This window comes from Pollachius pollachius, assembly GCF_949987615.1.
Source record: "Pollachius pollachius genome assembly, chromosome: 18".
In the NCBI taxonomy this organism is placed as follows: Eukaryota; Metazoa; Chordata; class Actinopteri; order Gadiformes; family Gadidae; genus Pollachius; species Pollachius pollachius.
This window is the reverse complement of record NC_136951.1, coordinates 2,454,587-2,476,451: the sequence shown is the minus strand read 5'-3', so window position 1 is coordinate 2,476,451 and position 21,865 is coordinate 2,454,587. Positions and strand designations below refer to the sequence as shown.

The following is a 21,865-nucleotide window of genomic DNA, read 5'->3' as shown; positions in this document are numbered from 1 at the left end:
TTATGATGTTGGAGAAAGCAACGAATGGCAGAAAAGTTACATTTGTTGAACTTTTCACAGTATACTTCTGAAACTGGATCCTTCAACCCCCCCCCCCCCCCCCCCTTCAATCAGAAAATGTGTAGGACAGATGAGGCACAAGAAGGATTAGAGTTGGAAACGAGGGAGAGGAGGATTTGGATGAGGGGAGTGAAGACGTGTTCAGTGAGCTTAACCAGAGCAGCAGAGGAGCGGCTGGGAGATCTTCCCTTTTCATTTAAAAAAATAAAAGGAGTAAAGGCCATAGGCTTAGTATAACTAAGTAAGTAAAAAGACGAACCAAAGCATTTGATTGCGTTGCTCTTGTAATCGGCTGCAATTTAGACGAATGTTGCAATGCACTGAATCCCATTCCTGTTAAAGGACAAAACAAAGGGTTCGATATGAGGCTAGGCTCGTCTGAAGGGTTTGTTCAGTGTGGACACTGTCGCTCAGCAACAAGAACAACTGGCCGCTCTCTTCCCGGTCCTCATACTCATTTTAAATACATGTTCGCATTCAAAAAGTTGTTTAGTTGTTAGTAATGCTTTCAATAGGGAACTTATTCCTTGAAAAAAGGTTCCCAGGAAGTAGGATTCAGATTATCTCAACAAATATTATTTTTTAAAAATACACCGTACTGTGGAAGTAACGGAAAGTCCTGCATGTCAATATCCTCCATCTAAAGATAGAGTTGAGACCTTTTGGAAAATGCAAGAAATGCAACACATTTGTGAACTTGAATCTGAACGAAGCATAAAAACAACTATATTTTCAGTCTGTTTATTTGAAAGAAAAAATATATAGAATTTCATTTTCACAGAGCGCTTTAGTGAGAAAACCCAGATCGGGCCACGATACACAAAAAACATACAAAAAACACATACATTTCAAAGTCTGATAGAAGAAAACTTAGATCACTTCAACATGACAAAATAAAACATTTTGTACAGGCTTATTCCGAAGGGGGCGAGCCGGCGAGGTCAGCGACCGTCGCAGATGAGATGATGAGAAGTTTGAGGTTTCGTAATAAAGCAGCACAGACGTTAGAGTTGGTGAACCAGAGCAAGCTTACCAGCAACAAGCTCCTAACCACCAGATAATATACAAAACAAAGCCATGGTTACACCATACGATGTTAATACTGCACGGCGCCTTCAGAGAGGGGCCTCACAACCTGAAATAACCACACAAACCACGTCTGTACTGAAGTGCTCTGGTGCCGACTGGGTTCATTTCCCACAGAGGACATCTAATCACAAATAACCACTGATTCTCAAAGACTCGACCGAACCCTAACTATCCAGATTGTAGAGAAATAAATGAAATCATGAATAACACCACAACAATTTATAAAACGTTTGTGACATTGTTTCCTTCTAGTCTGCCAGACCCACTTAAAACAAGATACCACGACTAACAAATAGTCTCATGATCCTGAATACTAAATTAAACCATTTCCTTCAGGTGACACAAGAGTGTAACCAGAACGTGATAATACGTTTGCGTCCTATTGATCAGTGACGCGACCTGAGCGCAACAAACTGCTCCGAATAAGGCAGAAAAAATATCAAGCACTCCATGACAAAGGCAGCTGGCGGCCATTTTGGTTCTACTTTATCAAACCTCACAGAAAGGTTGTTCAAAGCACATCGTTGTCACAAGTTTGACTTCACGATTAGAGTTGTAACACTTCTTTAGCTTAAAAAAGACATCATTAGGTACTACAGGCAGTTTTAGTAAAGTAGTGTGTATCATAACACCGGTTACTATAAGTATTACCATTTAAGGATTTTAAATTTAAAAAGGAAAACAAATTGAATGGTTCCTGATAAACATTTTGCCACCTTACTGACATGAAATATAAAAAATGATATTTTCTCAAGCTGTGATGATACGTACTACACACATAGGCCTACTGTCCCCTTTCTGTTAACCAATAGCAGTACTGAACGCTTGTCATCTGACTGTAAGATAGGTTGATTCATTGGCCCCTTCCCCCTTCAGAGGGGTGTTTGATGGGTACATCTACGTTTCCTCTAGGACCGATTCTCCCGATGAAGCAAAGAGGACCTGCAACGAAAAACAAGCAGATCTTTATTAATACTGAGACGGTGTGATTGTGCGTGCGTCCGTCCGTGCGTGCGTGCATGCGTGCCTCTACCTGAGGGACCTGCGACTGTCCTTCTCCATGTGGTTCTCTGGCCCCTCGCTCTCATAGGAGGCCAGGTGCAGCTCTGCAGAGAGAGGAAGCTTCCAGGTCAGCATGATAGCTATTATATAGATATAACTAGTAAACACTACATTAAACCATCTATGAAGCTATGCTTCATGCTAAGCTAGCTGCAGCTCTGCAACCATGTAGCATTCACGTTAGCCACACCAATGGTATACATATATATCACCTCGGTAGCACTGGATGAATTGCGTATTTGTATCAAGTGCTTGATGTACTAATACATCAAGCACTTGTTCTTACAGCATTAGCTGTAAGAATAACTTTATGGTCACGAAAGGTTTCAATGACCCAACTAATATTACTATAACCATTAGAAATGGGTAATAGACAATAAATAATAAAGAAACATCAAACATACAAGGCAGCATTGAGGGTGAATCTAGCAGTCGTGATGTCATTGCGTTCATGATGTCATGGCGGTTGTGATTTCATTGGGGTTGTGATGTCATGGCGGTCGTGATGTCATGGCGGTTGTGATATCATAGCGGTTGTGATGTCATGGCAGTCGTCACTCACCGTCCTCATTGAAGACCGGCGAGGTGACGAGGAACTGGAGGATGCGGCGGTCCCGCTGGAAGGGGCAGACCACCTGGCGCCACACCAGGAACTCACTGACCTGCTTCGCCAGCTCCCACAGTTTCTACGCAGACAGACCACAGCGCAGTTTACTCATCTGTACTATTTTCAGATGTACGAATTTGCCCACACGAGAGGGACCGGTGACAGTGAGTTTGAGAAGCATGGCATTAAGGAGCAGGTAGGGGTTATATTATCAATCTCAAGGATGACTACAGGTAGACTGTTGACATTGAGGAATTTAACCCAGTATCTTTGTCGGTTAAATTCATTAAATTTAGCAGGAGTTAGAAAGGAGTTTATTCATAATTTAACCTAGACTTACATGCATTTCAAAAATGTAACCATCATGTATCACTATCCTATGACCATATTCTGGTAAATACTTGTCTAAGAAGAACATGATAATTAGATAAACACAAGAGGTGTGTAGTTAGGGATGGAAGTGTAAATAAAGTAATGCACATCTTTTCCACAAGGGGGAGCAATTATAAAAGACATACTATGAAAAAAATGGAACGTTGTAATGAATTGTAGAATATAAAACCGTTGATTGTACATTCAGACTCACAATCTGTTGAAATAGAAATGTTTTAACTTTAACTCCTGGACTGACCTCAAAGTTGATGTGTCCGGTGGTTAGCCGGCTAGCGCAGCCCTCATTGAGGAAGTAGATATCTTTAATGAGCAGACTGAAGAACGGGATCACAATCTGGAAAAACAACAGGGTTGGTTAACCTTCAAGCTACTTCTAGAATAATCAACCAGCAGAAAGATTGACACAAGGAAATGTACTTGAATAATAAACAATAAAACTTATTTCATTATTATGTTCGATAATTTCATTATGTTAACACAAATTATTTAGTACTACAAAAATCGTTTTAACAAAGAATGCTCTATGTTTAAATACTCAACTCCATAACCTTTAAACCCTGGTAAGTTTCTTTATGTGCGTGCGTGCGGGCGTGTGTGTCTCACCCTCTCCTGACTGCTGTGGGCGGTCTCTGACCTCTGGGTGGCCCCCCGCAGAGCGGTCCGGTAGTTACTGAAGTTGCTGGAGGGGTCCATCTGATGCTACACACACACACACATTAGTTTATAGAAGGTTTATGCATAACCGCTAGATTGCACACACACACACACACACACACACTGACCTCCAGAATGTCAAACTTGTCTGTGTTGACTTTACTCCACGTCTTCTTCAGACGAGACACAGGACTCATGTTCATACCAGCTGTGAGAGAGAGGAGAGAGAGACAGACAGAGGAGAGAGAGACAGACAGAGGAGAGAGACGAGAGACAGAGACGGATAGAAGAGAGACACAGACACCGAGAAACAGAGAGAGCAGAGAGACAGAGAAAGATAGAGGATAAAAAAAAATAGAAGAACGATTGATAGAAAGATAGAAGAGAAAAAATATTGTATATCGTAAGTTAAGAACAGACTAGAGTGGTGGGCTGATGATGAGAACCAGCTACAGCTACCAGTGAGCTACAACTAGTAATACTACTGCATTGAGCTACACCTAGCGCTGAGCTACGACTGAAGCACCAGAAGCGCCAGCCTCGTCTGATTCAGTTAGCGCTGTGTGGAATTGAATCTATCAGTGAGGAGGGCTGGGTCTCCATCACAGCTGCTGCCCGCTCTGTTTATTGCTGGGTCACATGATGGACATAATCACACGAGATGACACACGTGACTAGAGGCTCAGCTGGTTTATGATTGGCTGGCCTTATGAGAACATCGGCATGAGAACTAGAGAGGTAGTAAATAATAATAACAACATCATAAACAATAAACAGATGCATCATTTTTATACAAAAGCAAAATGTCGATATGCATCAATGAGTTGTCTCTCTTTTTTTTGTGAACCGTTTATCCGAAGCAAATTTAGATACACGTTATTAGGTAACAGGTTAGGGCAGGCTAGGGCAGGCTGCTCTAGGAGGCCTACAGGTTATACTGACAACATTGGAGATTTAAAACCCCTCTACACTATCCTGCTCTCCATGGTGCTGTCATGAGAGTTCAAACAGGACAACACCATGAGGGAGATGGGTGATGATGATGTCATGGGTCACAGTACGTACTGATGATGGCCATGAGGGAGTTGAAGTTCCCGATGTTGAAGCACTCCTGGGCCACGTCGATGAAGAACTCGATCGCACGCGCTCTGTGCTTCTTCTTCACCGGCTGGAGGGTCACAGAGGAACAGAAAAAGGTTAAGGGAATGGTGAGAAGAGAGAGCAAGAGAGAACTGATAGACAAAAAGGGGCCAGGGCTTATTTATGTATAAAACTTAAAGAAGAGATGGTAGGAAGCAAAGTGAGGTTCACAAAGAGATATAGAAGACAGATGGTGAGACAGACAGGGAGTGAGACAGACAGACAGGCAGACAGTTAGGTATCAGTTTCATGCAGATCCCAGACAGAAGAACAGAGGGGTGAGACAGACAGACACCAGTCTCACCAGACAGATCTCTGTGGCCACCAGGTAGCTCAGTCTGTTGAACCAGTTGACGTACGCCTCCAGGTTACTGGTCTTCCTCTTCCGGAAGAATCCCTGCAGCAGGAGGAACAGTTAATAAGACAGAGTTAATGCATACTCACTATACTCAACCCCATTATAACACTGTAAACACAGTGTTAATACTCACTTAACCCTGATATATATACTGAACCCCATTATAACAGTACATAGAGTTAATACATACTCACTATACTGAACCCCAGTACAGGAGGGACAAACATAGTGAACCACAACACATAAACTATCTGCCGTTTCTATGTAGATGCATTAGAACGCAGAGTTCTGTGATATTTTTACTAAAATCCATGTAATATGTTTGTGAGTATCGTACTATACAAATAAAAGCCTATTTCTCAGTAAATACATCAGGAATATTCATAGATGATTGATTATTGTTCACCTTTTCTCATGGCTAATTAAAAAGCACACCCACACTTCTAAAATAACGTTTCCAGATCTGTTTGTTCCTTCTGAAGACCTCGGTGACGTACATGTCTGTTAAAAGCCCTTTATAAATAAAGTTGACCCTTTGAGGTGATGTAACGTGTACAGCCCCATTACACACACACACACACACACACACACACATCCCCCTTAGCATGACTCACTCAACACATTCAACAGTTATGCAATGGCTGCTTCAGTGCTAGCACACAGATGGGTGGCCCCACTGATGCGTAATGTGGCGGGATGCAACTGTTGGTAAAGGTCCCTCCATATATCCCCTGATACATTCTTAAGTTAAAGGATTGGAAAACTAGACTACTTCAGAGTGTGCGGTCTCTGACTTGATGGTCTTTACAATGAGCCCTATACCTGACACTAGTACAGTGCACTCTCCCACTTCTGTGATCCTTTCCCTTTGTCTGTGAAAAGAGCCTCAGGCAGGTGTGAATTAATGAACCAGTGTACGACTTCAGTGAGTAGAATGGTATGTACCTTGTGGTTCTCCAGAGGGTCCTTCAGCGCAAACGTCTGGATGAACTCCTCTGGGCCGATGAAACTCAGTCTGTCCTGGAGGGGGGGGGGGGGGCGAGGAGAACCAGGAGGTTATGGGGGATGGGGAGACAGGATTACTTTAGAACCACAAGCTCACATGCCCCAGTTTGAGGATACAGAGGGACTGCAGATGGATTCTTAGCGATTCAAAAGACCTCCAAATTAAATAACGAGCGCTTTGAAACGGCGGATCCAACACAAAGAAAAGCAGAGGGAATATTCCCGGTGAACCCTAAATCAACACATACTTCATGACATGAAGGTCATGGTGTTGATACTACAACCAGGCACTGGTTATTACTATTGATTGTTTCAGGCTTTTCAGATTATTAAATGATGGGCCACAAAAACACGACTATCAACAATATGATCAGTGTCGGACCAACTCACTAACTAATGACTTAAATGCCCATGTCTCCTATGTGCCAGCTACTTTCTGAACACGACAGAGACAACAGTGAGTGTGACTTGGATGTAAAATATATTTCTTAGTCGGGCGGATCGGTAGTTTGGTGACATGCCTTGAATCGACCGCAGGTTTGATTCCCCCTGCGGTCCTATGCTACATGTCATTTACCCTCTTCCTCAACCCGCTGCACCGTCCATAAAGGGAAAAGAGCCCCAAACCAAACAACGCAGGAACCTCCGTCCGCTCACCAGTTCGATGTGGGTGAGCTGCTGGGCGAGGACGAAGGGGTCGTCACACACGCTCATTGCATCCGCGCGCTGGGCGGAGGTCAGCTTGTTCTTTAGCGAGGCGGGGCGCTCCAACGCCACAGCGCTCAGCGCGGCCACCGCCTCCTCGTACTGACCCAGGGCCGACAGGCGCTTGATCAGCCGCTGAGTCATCTGCTGCATGGCCCGCCACGAATACTGGGGACGCCATACACACACTATGTTAATACTGGGGACCGCCATATACACACACTATGTTAATACTGGGGACCACCATACACACACTATGTTAATACTGGGGACCCCCATACACACACTATGTTAATACTGGGGACCACCATACACACACTATGTTAATACTGGGGACCGCCATACACACACAGAATATATTAATACTGGGCACCGCCATACACACACACTATGTTAATACTGGGGAACGCCATACACACACCATGTTAATACTGGGGACCGCCATACACACACTATGTTAATACTGGGGAACGCCATACACACACTATGTTAATACTGGGGAACGCCATACACACAGTATGTTAATACTGGGAACCGCCATACACACACACAACGTTAGTACTGGGCACCGCCATGCACACACTACGTTAGTACTGGGAACCACCATACACACATTTTGCGTTAATACTGGGGACTGCCATACACACACTATGATAATACTGGGGACCGCCATACACACACTATGTTAATGCTGAAGACTGCCATACACCCAGACTATGTTAATACTGGGGAGGGGACCACCTTACACACACTATGATAGCACTGGGGACCGCCATACACACACTTTGCGTTAATACTGGGGAACGCCATACACACACACTATGTTAATACTGGGGACCGCCATACACACACTTGAATTAATAAAACTGGGGGCTGCTATACACACAGTATAAGCATTAATATTAGGGAATGCAATTCACATCTATGAATACTGAGAACTACAACCCACAACATGTGTATTTATAGTGAGGACTACAACACACATGTGTAAGAGCTCCTACTAACCTCGTCGCCCCTAGCAACGTGGTGCGTCATGTCCTTGAGGCAGCGCATCATCCTCTCGTCCCTGAAGTCGTAGGGGAAGGTCTCGGTCCACTCCGTCAGCAGCTGGACCAGCTTGGGGGCCACCTCGCAGACACGGATCTGAACCCACAGCAGGGGTGAGTAGGGGCTGTGTCTGTGTGTCTGTGTCTCTGTGTGTCTCTGTGTGTCATCATATTTCAGCGCCTAGTTTCAATTCTTCGAATCGTAAGAGTCAGAAAATGTAACTTTCAAAAGCCTAAATTTGTTCAAATTTAAGTGCCTAACTTCCATTTCTGTCAAGTTTTACATAACAACTTCAAAAAATGAAGATATTCATCAATTAAATCCCAACATTCATTTTCACAGCTGACCCTACGACCTTCATTCGAAGGCCGGACCACCAGGAGAGACCGTGTTGGAGGGACTGAGCCAGTTGTTCCAGGTCAGAGAGTTGAGCCTACCTTGTCAAGCAGGGGGTCCCCAGACCTCTGCTGCTCCACACACAGGTGGCACACCCTGCTCATCAGCTCGTAGGGGTGGAGGAAGAGGCGGGAGCTGAGCAGGAAGGTGAACACATACGACCGCTGAAAGAACAGGAAGGAACCGGCCGTTAGCATGGCGTTTAGCTTCCTCCCGGACCAGGCTCAGGAAGGGGATCTTGAAGTTGCTCAGGAAGGGGCTCAGCCAACTAGCCACAAACTACACAGACTCCTGTACTTTTTTCTTTTGCATTTCCCAAAGGACTACAAAAGGTGGTGTTTTCTTCAATAAAAAGTAATTTCATGAGTAAGCTGCCAAGTGAAACGTCAGTAACCAGGTCACGTCCATCAGGAATGCCCGGTCGTTATCCTGGGGTACTCTGTGCAATTTGTGCCCAGTACCCACCACACAGTGTTACACAGAAGTACAGAACTCATATACTAGCATCGCCCGTAGTACTCACATCGGGGTAGTAATCGACCGTGGGCACCAGGTGCTGAATCAGAGCCTCAAGGGAACCCGACACCAGGCTGTTGTCGTGGTAACACATCTCCCCGTAGCTGGCGGTGATGCCGTTGCCGAAGCGGCCCTCCTTGGGGTCGGCAGGCCCCCCGCTGTTGCTCCTGTAGGACTGGTCGCTGCCTGCGCTGCTGTTTGACGCGTTCCGGTAGCGGTCGCGCTCGCCGGCGCCACTACTGCTACTGCTGCTAGCGTTGCGGTATAGCCGCCCGCTACAGGAAGTGCTGCTGCTGTGGTGGTGGTGGTGGTGTCGCGCCCCGGGCGCAGGGTGTGGCGTGCTGTAGGGGTTCTCCGTGACGGGGCTGGCGGGGGCGGGGTTGTACACGTGGTGTTTGGTGGTGGTGGTGGTGGTCCGGTGGGGGCTGCAGGGCTGGGGGATGTCGTAGGGGTTTTCGGTGGCGGTGTAGGCGTTGTCATAGAGACCGTCCTTGCAGGGCCTGGGGGGGGCGTTGTCATAGAGACCGTCCTTGCAGGGCCTGGCGGGGGCGTTGTCATAGAGACCATCCTTGCAGGACCTGGTGGGGGCCTGGTTGTCATAGAGACCGTCCTTGCAGGGCCTGGCGGGGGCGTTGTCATAGAGACCATCCTTGCAGGGCCGGGCGGGGGCCTGGTTGTCATAGAGACCGTCCTTGCAGGGCCGGGCGGGGGCCTGGTTGTCATAGAGACCATCCTTGCAGGGCCGGGTGCTGGAGGTGATGTTATTGTGGTTGTTGTTCTGGCGGTAGGGACTGCGGGGTGGAGGGGGGTGGTTGTTGTTGCTGTTGTAGGCGCTGCAGGGGCCGAACTTACCGGCGTAAGGTGTGGTGGGGGGCATCCTGACCTGGAGAGGGCAGACAGGAGGTGTGAACGTCATGTGGTCTGAAAGATGGGCCCTAGAGGGACACACTTTGTTCCATTGAGTGTGGGAAGGCTAATATGCCATTACAACCGTTTTTACGATTTATGGGTGGACCGGAAAAAGCCCATTACATAACAGACATGTATGTTGGATATTATGTATGTTGGATATAAAAGAAAAGAGAGCCTTCTAAAGAACTAACTTGACTGTAATGGTTGATGTGAACTCTATCATTGAACTAATCAGGTTGGTTCTGACAGTGAATCAGCACCATTGTGAGCTGGCCCCCAGGGCCCGTTACAGAGAGCTCAGCAAGTAAAACCCTTCAGATCACCCACTGTGCGGTCAGGATGATCTGCTCTGGCCCTCCTGGCCTTGCTCTACACACCGCACCAGCAGGGCCTCCTTCAGTGGTGATGATGGAGATAACAGGATCAGCGGTGGCTCTGTTGATCCTAAGCTACCACTAAGAACCACTTCACCTCCCGAGCCATCGTTGTCCTATCTGCTATTCCGGGAACCATATGGCAGCAGAGACCACACACACACACACACACACACACACACACACACACACACACACACACACACACACACACACACACACACACACACACACACACACACACACACACACACACACAGGTGGTCCAGAGGACACGCCCATTTGGAATGTCTTAAATGGGTCGATTTTTGTTTTTTTTGGAAGTATACTTTTTCAAAGTCTGTCACTTTTGGATTTAAAAGGTTTGAACACCTTGATCATAATTTAAAGATGGACAAATAACCGTCAAACGACCAAATCCTATACAATAACTGACTGAACTTACGGTCTGTAATTTTGACAGTACACTAAACATGGGCATTTCCCCACTCCCAGAGAGGGCCGTCAAAGTAACAACACAACAACGTCAACAATTCAGTTAAAGCTTTAATTAAACAAAGTGCCTATAAACACTATTTATGGGTCTGTGTACACCCTTTACTAACACTGTTTCATCAGTCAAACACTTTGTGTGTCAGCTGCTAACAGTTATATTCCTTATGAACTAAATGCAGTGAATCTCATAATTCTCTGTTGATGTATTTTGGGAGGTCCACACTATGATTTGAAGCTTAGCAGCTTGGCTTTAAGTGGCCTAGGGAGAAACCAGGCTCCCTTACACAAGTCTGTAGTCTGACAACTCTGGTGAAATCCCCAATGTACCTGAGAAAAGAAACCTCATTCTGGACGATGGTGGGTGTGCCACAACAGCTTGATTAGTTTTAATTTGTAATTTTCAACTTTGTCTGGAAACACACACAACACACACATAGCTAGTTGGTGGAGTTTGATTATCACATTGTAATCGTATTACTTTTTGAAGCAAGAATGAATTAATCCATTTCATTTAAAGTTGTCAATTTGTTTAATAAAGGTTTGTCGGCCCAATAGTGTCATGTGCAGGCAGACATATCATTTTGTTTCCAGTTGAACTTTATTCTGTACCTGATTCTGTTCATGTGTTAAACCACTTGGGACAGCTTGTTTACATTGAACTGCTGTAACTCGCACATGGCAGGGAAGGACATGAAAAATGGAGATGGATATGATGAGATTCTGACCTTGAAGGGTTAAATCTGTGAGTGTGTGTGTTTGCATAACGTCGATAATATAATTCTACGCCGTGACCCGTGGTTTATGGATTACTTCATGCCAGACCTTATGAATCCTGAAAATGTTCCCATAAAACCACCCTTGATTGAATATCACGTTCAGACCGGAGGTAAACCATGAGTTCCCAGACTAAATATTGTGGTGCTGGTGATTACAGTTCAACTCCTGAAAAACTCTGCAGGGCCAAGGAACACAAACACATGGGAAGGCTTCCACCACAGGGTGGAGACAACTGGGTGGAGGATCCCAACTCACAACAACACGTCCCACATACCGCCACCCGACGGAGACCGGTCAGACACCAGAGGAAACACAGCGCTAAGCAAACAGCCTCATTCACAGACTGTGTTTAGCAGTCTATGAGAAACACAACGCAGGGACATCAGACATGGTTAAGATCGGTATATATATCAGTACGAGAACAGACCTGATAATAGACTCCCTACACTAAGCAGAAGGACACGGTTTTATTGACCTCATCTGAAGCCAATGGAGCATGGGTGCATTCCAATGTAATCAGGGATCAGCTGTTTGCACAGAGAGATAAGAGGAGAACTTATTGGTATAAGGCAAGCCACTGAGTCAGGCCTTTCCTAACCTTACACCCCTAATAACACCAATAAAGAAACGCTTTCAATGTACTTTGGAACAAGATGTAAGTGTCTATCAGGGGTGTGTGTGTGTGTGTGTGTGTGTGTGTGTGTGTGTGTGTGTGTGTGTGTGTGTGTGTGTGTGTGTGTGTGTGTGTGTGTGTTATAGTAGGGAAGGAATTGAGTGAAAAGAAGCATTGACGAATGCACAAGAACACTGAAAGACTAGAAGAACTAATGAATTAGTACGTTGGAATAATACAATACTAAAAAATTAATGTAAATACGGTTTAGGAAGTATGAATCCATGTCTCTACTTAGAACATAAGATGGAAATAGGTATATTCTAGAGAGGACCATGTGAAACTATCACAGATCGTCAATGAAACATGGCCCTAATAGGCAGGTATAAACCTAGAATACAATAATGGTACAAACCTGTACAGTCTCCTATGGTATAAACTGGCCTGGGACGTGCAGCCTTCACTGCTCCCCACACACCACTGGGGGCACTGGAAAGCAAACTGCACAGAGGAAAACTAATCTAACCTGAAACTGTCCGGAACAATCACAGTCGTAGAGATACGGCGAGGTCAAACACAATCACATGACCGTAAATACGAGGACCTCTCCCTCTCACGCACACACAGGCTAGGCTCCTTCACGTATTATCTCTTGAGTCTGTTCTGGACTATGATTTTATAGTAGCCTATTACTTTAAATCAATACATTTGGCACACACACCCCACACTGAAACTCAGATCCTGTTCGTCTCATTATCTTAGACTATTTTAATTATCATAATTAAGCTGTCGTTTGCCGTTTTATCAGGCTATACATCGATGGCAATAATATATATTTTAAAATAACACAAATTTGCCCTAACATTGTAAACGCAATTTTTCAAGGTTCCATAAGGCCTTTTGAGGAACTAAGAGACCAAGAGGAATATTACATCTAGACTAGGTCACCTGCTGTTGAACCAGTCGTGAACACACACACACACACACACACACACACACACACACACACACACACACACACACACACACACACACACACACACACACACACCTGCCTCCAACTTGCTGTGTGTACAAGTGAGGGATGAAGACCCTTATCTCAGAGATAATGGAGAACACAGCCTTATATCATCTTCAGGCAGTGGGCAGCTCTCACTTTCCGCTCCCTCCTCATTCACGGACCCACAGCTCTCGAAATCACACATGAAAGCCCCCCGTCCCTCTCTCATTATCCCCCTGAACGCACACAGAGCAGATATCTGGTCTTGGCTCAGTTCTCAGCTCCTGACTCACGCTCAGCACAACACGAACCACGCTGGGAGAGATCCGACCACAGGCGGTGGTGAGTAATGTGGGTCTGTGCGCCAGCCCGGCTATAAACCAGGGAAGAGGTAAACAACAACAAAAGCAAAAACAGCAACACCGGGAAACCTAAATAAACCACGATGGCTGTCAAATACGGCCGAACATTGGCTTTTTGCTCTTTCAACAATTCCAACTTTCTCACTAAGTGGATTACATTGTAACACAATGAAAATGCAAAATCAGACTCGATCGCAGTTGAGTCCATAAACCAGACTCCATATTATTCTCAGTTTATCTGTTTCAGATCGACCCACCGAGGGTTAACAATGTGTGCCGCAAAGCCTACCTCAATGCAGCCGGGGAGTATCCACAATAAAAGCTTTCTCTGGAAGGGAAACTATCCAAACTTTCTTTCCCCTAGTCCTCTTCAATATCCTTCAAGATCATCCGATACTTCAGAGGAAACCATCAGAAGCGAGAGTATTCTGGGCTGTTCGGCGTCAGATTAGCGCACTCAGTGCCCCTGGTCCATTGTGCTCAGCGGTCCTGATATTTAAGTCCTTTCTACTTCAAACGAGGCGTATTCAAATGACCTCCGGAGAGCCGGGAAAACCACCCAATAGGAGTTCAGTGGGCGGGCGTCCCTCTAGGGCCGTCGACCAATGGGGAACGTGTTGTGGAAAAATCGAACTGTGTGATTGGTCGCCCGAACGTCTGTCTGGTTATTTCGGAGCGCCGCGGTCAGAGCGGTGTTTTGTTAGAGACGTGAAATATGCAAGTAGTATGGTTTCTGAAAACAGGGTGTGTGCTGCTATTACAGCTCTGATCTGGCCCAGAAGCCTAAAATCTAAAACCTTTATATAACTTTGTACACCTATATATCCGTGCAATCAATAAATACTGAAATTGTATTTTGTTGCAAACGCCATACAGTTTGCAAACTCCAACACATTGTAATACATATTTGTTACTGTTCTTCTCAGGTTACGTTCAAGCCGTTGCAGCCACTAACAGATGCGCAATATAAATATATCGCTGTAGGTGTGCGCCATTATTCTTAATCATACTCATACATATAGTGCTCATCTGTGCATAAGGATATTGGGTTTTGTCAAACTCAATGTCCAATGCCCATGAGTCTAACAACTCAAACCTGCTCCTTCTAGATCACCTCTTAGTATTGGACTCACAAGACCCCTGTATTTAGACAGTACCTTCAAACACAAAGATCATCCAGATGCTAGTTTTACTTTTGATTCTTCTCTATGATTACTCATCACCTCTCTATTAGCTATTTGTTCTCTATTGTAATGTCTACTTAAGAACTTGAGGATCCTTTGGGATCAGTGGACTATCTATCTATCATTCTATAACCAAATCTCTCTCTATTGATCAATTACTATCTCTATCTATCTATCTATCTATGTATCTATCTATCTATCTATCTATCTATCTATCTATCTATCTATCTATCTATCTATCTATCTATCTATCTATCTATCTATCTATCTATCTATCTATCTATCTGTGATTTACATATATTGCTCACATTTGAAAATTCATGAGAAATTCTAAATAAAAGTTATTAAGAAGAATTACACAATAATAAATGCGTTAGGGTTACACTTAGGGGTACATTTAATCTCAGCAGCGTTTAACCTTCAGCATTATGCTTAAAGCCTTGGCCACCTGACCCCTGTGAGGTTTACAGATGTGTAGAGCACACAGCAGGGCACGCTCTCTGTTTAACTCTCTAATCTCACACACTGCCCAAGTGTGCTATGCTAATGAGGGGGAGTCCTCCCACTATAGCCTGGCTCCAGAACTGTCTGTTACATAAACAGCGTTATGCAAGAGCGCCAGGGCCTCGGCGACGCGGGGCGGGAGGTGTGTGGGCGAGGGTTCTGATCTCAGCCACCTCTGCCCGTCTGACACATCGCTGGCGAGGCCGGAATAGACCGCTCGGTCTATCAGTCCCACCGCCGCAGGCCGCTGATGCTGATGCTAACCGTTATCCTCCCCTCTCCCACGCTACAAGGCTGCACGCACGCTCAGGTGCACGCACTTCCGCCTGGATCTGTGTAGTTGTGGATAACAGAGGCTAGTGCATGTAAAGGCAAACACACACACACACACACACACACACACAGAAACATAAGCACACTCACAGCCACACAGACACACACACACCCACACACACACAAACACAAACACACACCTACTCTCTCCTCCCTCTTAAGCTCCTTGACCGTAGTGTGCGCTGAGAGCTCTCGTGGGACGGGCGCTGTGATTGGCTGCGTATCACCCACGCTGCTGGAGTGCTCACTGCACCACTTCCTGTCGTTCGCATCCTGTCCCACCTGGGTCGTCTGGATAAAGACAAGGTCCAACTTTGGGAAGGAGGTCATACTGTTTTATTATTAAGGGAATCCCAATTTTTTTGAATGAAATCCACAACATTTGTGTTTGTGCTTGTTGTTCTTTGCTATTAGTGAAGAAGAGGAGAGCTGTCACTCTTAAATAGATGAAAGCAAACAATGATAAATCATCTTTAGGGATTACCAAGTCCCTATTCACTGTCAATTAGATGATAGATGAGGTGCTGTTTGAAGTGACGACAGCAGTGTTATTTATAGGTCCTAGGGGAGGATTCAGGTGGATAATCACAAGGTGCTCATCTTTTGTCTCTTCAGTGTCTGGAGGAGACACAGTGCAGTGCTAAGACGTCAGGGGGTTCTAAATAGTCCTGAGGGGTTCCCAGAGCCAGGAAGAGATGAAGAAACCAAGGGGCATGTCTTCTACCTTGCTCAGGGTTAGTTTAAGGGTTACAGAGTTTGGTTCAGAGTACCTCAGGGTTAGTTTAAGCGTAACATAGTTTGGTTCAGAGTACCTCAGGGTTGGTTTAAGGGTTAAGGGTCTGGTCCAGAGTACCTAGTGGTTTGGTAAATTGGAGTTTTGTTAAGAGTATATGCTTAGTTTAAGAGTAAACGAGTTTTGTAGGATTCTACGAACCAGCCATCTTCCAGCTCTATTTAAAACACGTTTGTCGTTTTCTTTTTGTTCATTAAATTCCAGTTCTTGGGCCAACATTCCCAATGTGAATCTTGTTTGTTGTTCTGTGGAGTGTTGTCAAGACGTCACCGCCTTAGCCAATCCGAGAACGGCAGCAGTGGGCTTGTATGTGGTAACATTTCAGAAGGCGGGATTAAGGGGCATTAGGGGGAGGGTGGGAATGGATTGGAAGAGAGAGGCTGAAAGGGGAGGAGCAGTGTCAGTAGGATTTTTATTTTTCTACTTTCTGTTTCAGAGTAAAACACATTTTACCGCCCACTGGAGAATATTCTGGTGAATGAGTTTTGTCAACAGCCATGGTGGTCCGTGGGATGGCCAGCAGGGTGTCTGGGGGGAGGGTCCAAGCTGCTGGTTAGTGGGGGGAGAGGGTTAAAGATGGGGGGAGGGGGGGGGGGGGGGTTCCCGGATTTCTTTGACTAGAGGAAGGGGATCAGAGTGTAGGGGGAGGGGGGTTATACTTGATATAGGTAGGAATTATGGTGTGTTTCAGATACCTTGGTCACCAGCCTTCTGAGTTGCAAGTGGGGAATTCTCCTAGCTTTCTTGCAGAATTTCACGGAGGCACGCCCACTTTTGGTCGGTCCCTCTCGGAAATCTGAGAGTATACCGAGTTCAGTGAGGCAAACATCACAAAAATAGCTGCACCACGTAAAGAGATTTATTTTCTTTGTATTTGTACCACGTTTGTAATTTTAACGCCGGTCACCAATTAATGCATTGCACGGTCTTGCTGTGCGTGCAATACGAGGTAAAGTTGGGTTGTTGTTTTGAGCTGGTTTGCTAAAGAGGCTATGTAGTTAACAAAAAACAACAACCAGCCAATGACATGACACAATCACAAAGACAAATGGGCAGTGCTACGAGAAAGGAAATTAAGTCACAAGTGCAACTCGGAAGGCTGGTGTCCGAGGCATCTGGAACCCGTCATTAGAGAGCAAGGGTCCGGGTCACGGCCAGCTGGGGAGGGGGAGGGCTGTGTGGAACGGGGCGGGAGAGGGAGACGAGTGAGTCACAGGCTTCCAGTAAGGAGGGTGTGAGTCAGCTCCTGGAAGCCCCCCTGCCCCTCCCCCGGACCCCCGCCCCTCCAGCTGGGACACACAGGGACAATCTGGTGGCTCACAAACCAAACACAAAAAAAAACAGCAGCCTGCAACCCTGGAAGGAACCAAGAAGTGGAACCAGGGGGAAAACTGTGGTCGTCCACGAGGCAGATGGTTCTCACGGAGGAATGCGGACTAGATCACGTTTCAGGCAATCCAGGAAAAAGCCAAGAGTGGCCCAGTGACAGCCCCCCACAAACAAACACACACACACACACACACACACACACACACACACACACACACACACACACGCACGCACGCATGCACCACGCACAAGCCCACACGCACATGCATGCGTGCACACACACACACACACACACACACACACACACACACACACACACACACACACACACACACACACACACACAAACACCCCATGCAATCACACACGCACACACAAAGACTCACACACACCCCTCATCTAAACATCTATTCAGTCCATCCCAAACTCTCTTTCTCGCAAGGTTGTCTTTTTCTCCCTTTGAAGTCATATATCGTTCCCCTCAACCCTGTGACCTCACACGATTCCGCCCGTAGCCACGGTGACCGAGGGATGGGCGGGACGGGTGGTCACCGTTGGGTGGGGTTATCAGGCATTGACTGAGTTCCCCTCGCTAACGGTTTTAACCTTTCTGCCTGTTTGTTGGTCTTTACTGTTGTTGTGTGTCGAGTGTCGGCGTGACTTCACATCTCATTCACATTAAAATGTCCAAGATAAGCAGCCATTTCCAAAAGTGATTTGGATGAAAAGATTAACCAACGACCAGTGACATGAAGTGGCAAGTGGCTCAATGCCAAGCAGCGAGATATGACGCAAGACGAACAAGGAAGGAGTGATAAAATAGCACCTCTTCAAACAAGATCATATAGCCATGTGTGACAGAACAAACCATGACAAACGCTGAACAATCACAGATAAATATTTAAAAAAAAAAAGTGGGGGCAGGGGAATATACAATTAACTATGTTAAATTAACCAAAATAAAATTGTATAAATCGTGTATGAACAAACAAAAGATGAGCTGTGATTTTGAAGGAAGACTGTAGGGACATGATAGAGCAAGCATGGTTATGTAAAAGATGTGGGTGTATGGTTTAGCAGGGACAACAGTAATATTTTAAGGAGCTTAAAAAGTAAATCATCTACGACAGCACAAATCCATGTTCAGTTAACCCTAGATAGCCGCTTGTCCCGCTGGATAACCCGCTCCAGTTTGACAGCTCCATCCATTCTGACTACAAACACTCACAGGAACCTGATAAACACGGAGCATATTGTTTAGTTTTAACTCAGTTTGTCGGGAAAGACTCCAACCTTCACCCTTAACCTCTGACCTTGCCCTTGAGCCTCCCCTCCTCTCTACTGAACCGTCACGGATCATCGGACCCACATCGTAGGAACAGATGATCCCACTTGGTCTCCTCAGGTGGAATCACCCTCCAGGTCCTGCTGCTGCACCGTATCCGCAGAAGGGATGGTTTCATCAACAGTTCTACAAGTGGCGCTTATCATGTTCCTGCACTAGCTTGCTACTTCAACATGCAACCAGTTGCTCATATAAGAGTCTGTTGACGGTCGCTATGGTGGCATGTTGGTCTTTCACAAGTAAACAGCTTACAATCGTTATGTCAGGCTAATGTCTTTTAGAAACACCTGTGAAGTGGAAGGTTACTGGTTAGTTCAAAGGCCCAGTGTGGTTATGCTCAATACCAGTGCTCATTGAATGCCTCTTTCCAATTGGATGACTTGGTCTTAACTAACTCTTGTGTAATATTTATTATTTAGCACATCCTTTCATCAAAAGCAAACTAGAGGGAATTCTGATACAGGCCTATAGGTCAAACTGCAATCATTAAGGAATATAACACAGAACCTTCAGGCTGGGAGTCGAACACCATAACCCCCAGGCTGTCCTGCCCCAACTGGCCTGATTCACTTCCCTACCATCTCTGGTCTGAATGCTAGAAGAAGATAAGCAAAATGGAGCCCAGATATAACTAACATGGCCGCTAGGTTAAAAAGGCTCATACAGTATCGTAAGAGGATTTAGATTCAAATAAACCAGTCCACTAAATATGGGATAAAGTCTGATTCTATCCTCACGGTCCCATGATGGATGGATGAGGGGCAGCAGACGGAAGGAAGTAGCTGGAGAGGTCACATCCTGGATGTCCCCCGATCACTTCCAGGTCACACATGCAGGTTTCCTCTTTGTGGAGGGGTGGTTCACCCTCTCACACACACACACACACATGCATGCAAACACACACGCACACACACACACACACACACACACACACACACACGCACACACGCATGCACACACAAATAACACATGACACATGCAGATATGATGATGCATGTTTGAATATGTGTGTGTGTGTGTGTGTGTGTGTGTGTGTGTGTGTGTGCATATATATATATATATATATATATATCTGGGGATAAATAAAGTTTCTTGAATCTTGAATCTTGAATATGTGCACCATTGCATACGTATGTAGAACGCACAAATATGTAGGGGGCACTGTTTAGCTCTCGTTTGTCTGACCAAAAACAGACAAAAAGCACACACTATTACGCACGCACACATTGAATACACACGCCAGGAGACTGATCCTCTTTCCATAGAACAACACTCTGCTGACCTACGTTTCCCTCTCCTGCCAGACGACGGCCCAACATAGAGCTGCTCTCTGCATTTCCACATCCTTGTGATGTGTTTCTATTTCTTCTTCTCATCAGGCTCCACTCTGAGTGTCTCCCCCATGTGAGAGGGCGTGGCCGACGACTTCAAGACAGACAGATGGCTTTGATGATTTAGATGTAAATTAGGATTTTCACATCTTTGCACCGTTAGCTGTGGTTGAAACTCGTATGGGACGAATATTGAGTTGACCATATGGTCTCTTATTTTGGATTTGCTCAGACTAAAGCACAGACATACATACATGGTTTTTGAAACGTGTATCAGTGAGAGCGACAGGATAGTATTTGAGAGGGGGAATGACATGTAGCAGAGGAACGCATTCTAACAAGACGAGCAGGCTGAGCTCCTACTCATTCTAACAGTTAACAGACTGTTGGGTTCGGGAGGATACTAACCATGCTCTACTTAGTCCACCCAGAACTAGCTTTAAGACAGCTGTTAGCTAGTAGTGCCTAAGGCCACCTCAACCCGTCAGCCAGGATGACTAACTGTTTTGACTAACCGTTTACATAGAATATGGTTAACGTTGTGTCTTCCTATCTTCTTGGAAGCTTTTCAAATCCTCTTCTACAAACCTGTTGTTTTTCACACCAACTGTCTCATCATTTATGTCATTGATTTAAATCACGGGACAGCTGCTGTCCTCCTTGTTGTGGAATACATACGTACTACTGTACTCGTCCGAGATACTACTGCAGAACCATATGCAGCTACTGTACATACTTTTTCCAACCCCTCCTGGGACACAAGAGTTTATAATCTAATGCACCCCACCCAAAACACACTAACTGATATCTCACACACCATGGTGTTTTATGGTAGATACTAGCCCCACCCTTCTGGGACATGAAAACCCTTGATCTAACACACCTTGACATATGACTATGAACATCTGACACAGCTTCCATTTACTCCTAAACCACTCCTACTGTACATGTGGAGGGATCACATGTGTCTCTGTGTGTGTGTGTGTGTGTGTGTGTGTGCGTGTGTGTGTGTGTGTGTGCATGTGTGGGTGTGGGTGTGTGTGTGTGTGTGTTTCAGTGTGCATTGTGTGTATGTGTGCGTGTTAGTGTGTATATCTGTGTGTGTTGGTGTGTGTATGTGTAAGTGTGTATATCTGTGTGTGTGGATGCGTGTGTTTTACCATTGAGCTCCTGTGTGTGGGTGTGCGTTGGTGTGTATCAGTGTGTATATCTGTATGCGTGTGTGTGTGTGTGTGTGTGTGTGTGGGTGTGTATCAGTGTGTATATCTGTGTGCACGTGTGTGTGTGTATCTGGAGCCTTGTGTTTTACCATTGAGCTCCTGTGTGTGGGTGTCTGATCTCACGTAGGAATTCAAGGGTGTTTGGTTTCAAAGCAGACTCTCTCCTGCAAACACAATGGGCAATCGAGGCACCCCACCTGGGGAATACACAGGAAGACCCCCACTGCTCCTGACTCCTCCCCTTCCCCCCTCCCCCTCTCC

At 45.6% G+C, this 21,865-nt stretch overlaps 1 protein-coding gene across 1 annotated transcript; it reads right to left on the bottom strand.

Annotated features, from left to right (window-relative positions):
- Positions 1–787: 787 nt before the first annotated feature.
- Positions 788–14,030, bottom strand: LOC307089189 (ras-GEF domain-containing family member 1B-B-like). The gene is made up of 14 exons (XM_079755346.1): positions 13,855–14,030; positions 9,040–9,915; positions 8,558–8,680; positions 8,079–8,216; positions 7,026–7,241; positions 6,309–6,383; positions 5,310–5,402; positions 4,931–5,033; positions 3,994–4,073; positions 3,815–3,910; positions 3,450–3,545; positions 2,774–2,897; positions 2,183–2,255; positions 788–2,091 (listed from the first exon to the last, which is right to left on the bottom strand). Exons 2-14 carry the CDS (start codon positions 9,907–9,909, stop codon positions 2,058–2,060), a joined length of 2,121 nt encoding a protein of 706 aa, XP_079611472.1. The 5' UTR covers positions 9,910–9,915; positions 13,855–14,030; the 3' UTR covers positions 788–2,057.
- Between the last annotated feature and the right edge of the window lie 7,835 nt (positions 14,031–21,865).

Coding starts and splice junctions, on each gene's coding strand:
- LOC307089189 (XM_079755346.1), bottom strand. CDS start 9,909: ATGCCCCCCACCACACCTTACGCCGGTAAGTTCGGCCCCTGCAGCGCC. Junction 6,384..7,025: donor AGCTCACCCACATCGAACTG/GTGAGCGGACGG, acceptor CCCCCCCTCCAG/GACAGACTGAGTTTCATCGG. Junction 5,034..5,309: donor TGGCCACAGAGATCTGTCTG/GTGAGACTGGTG, acceptor GTGACCCTCCAG/CCGGTGAAGAAGAAGCACAG.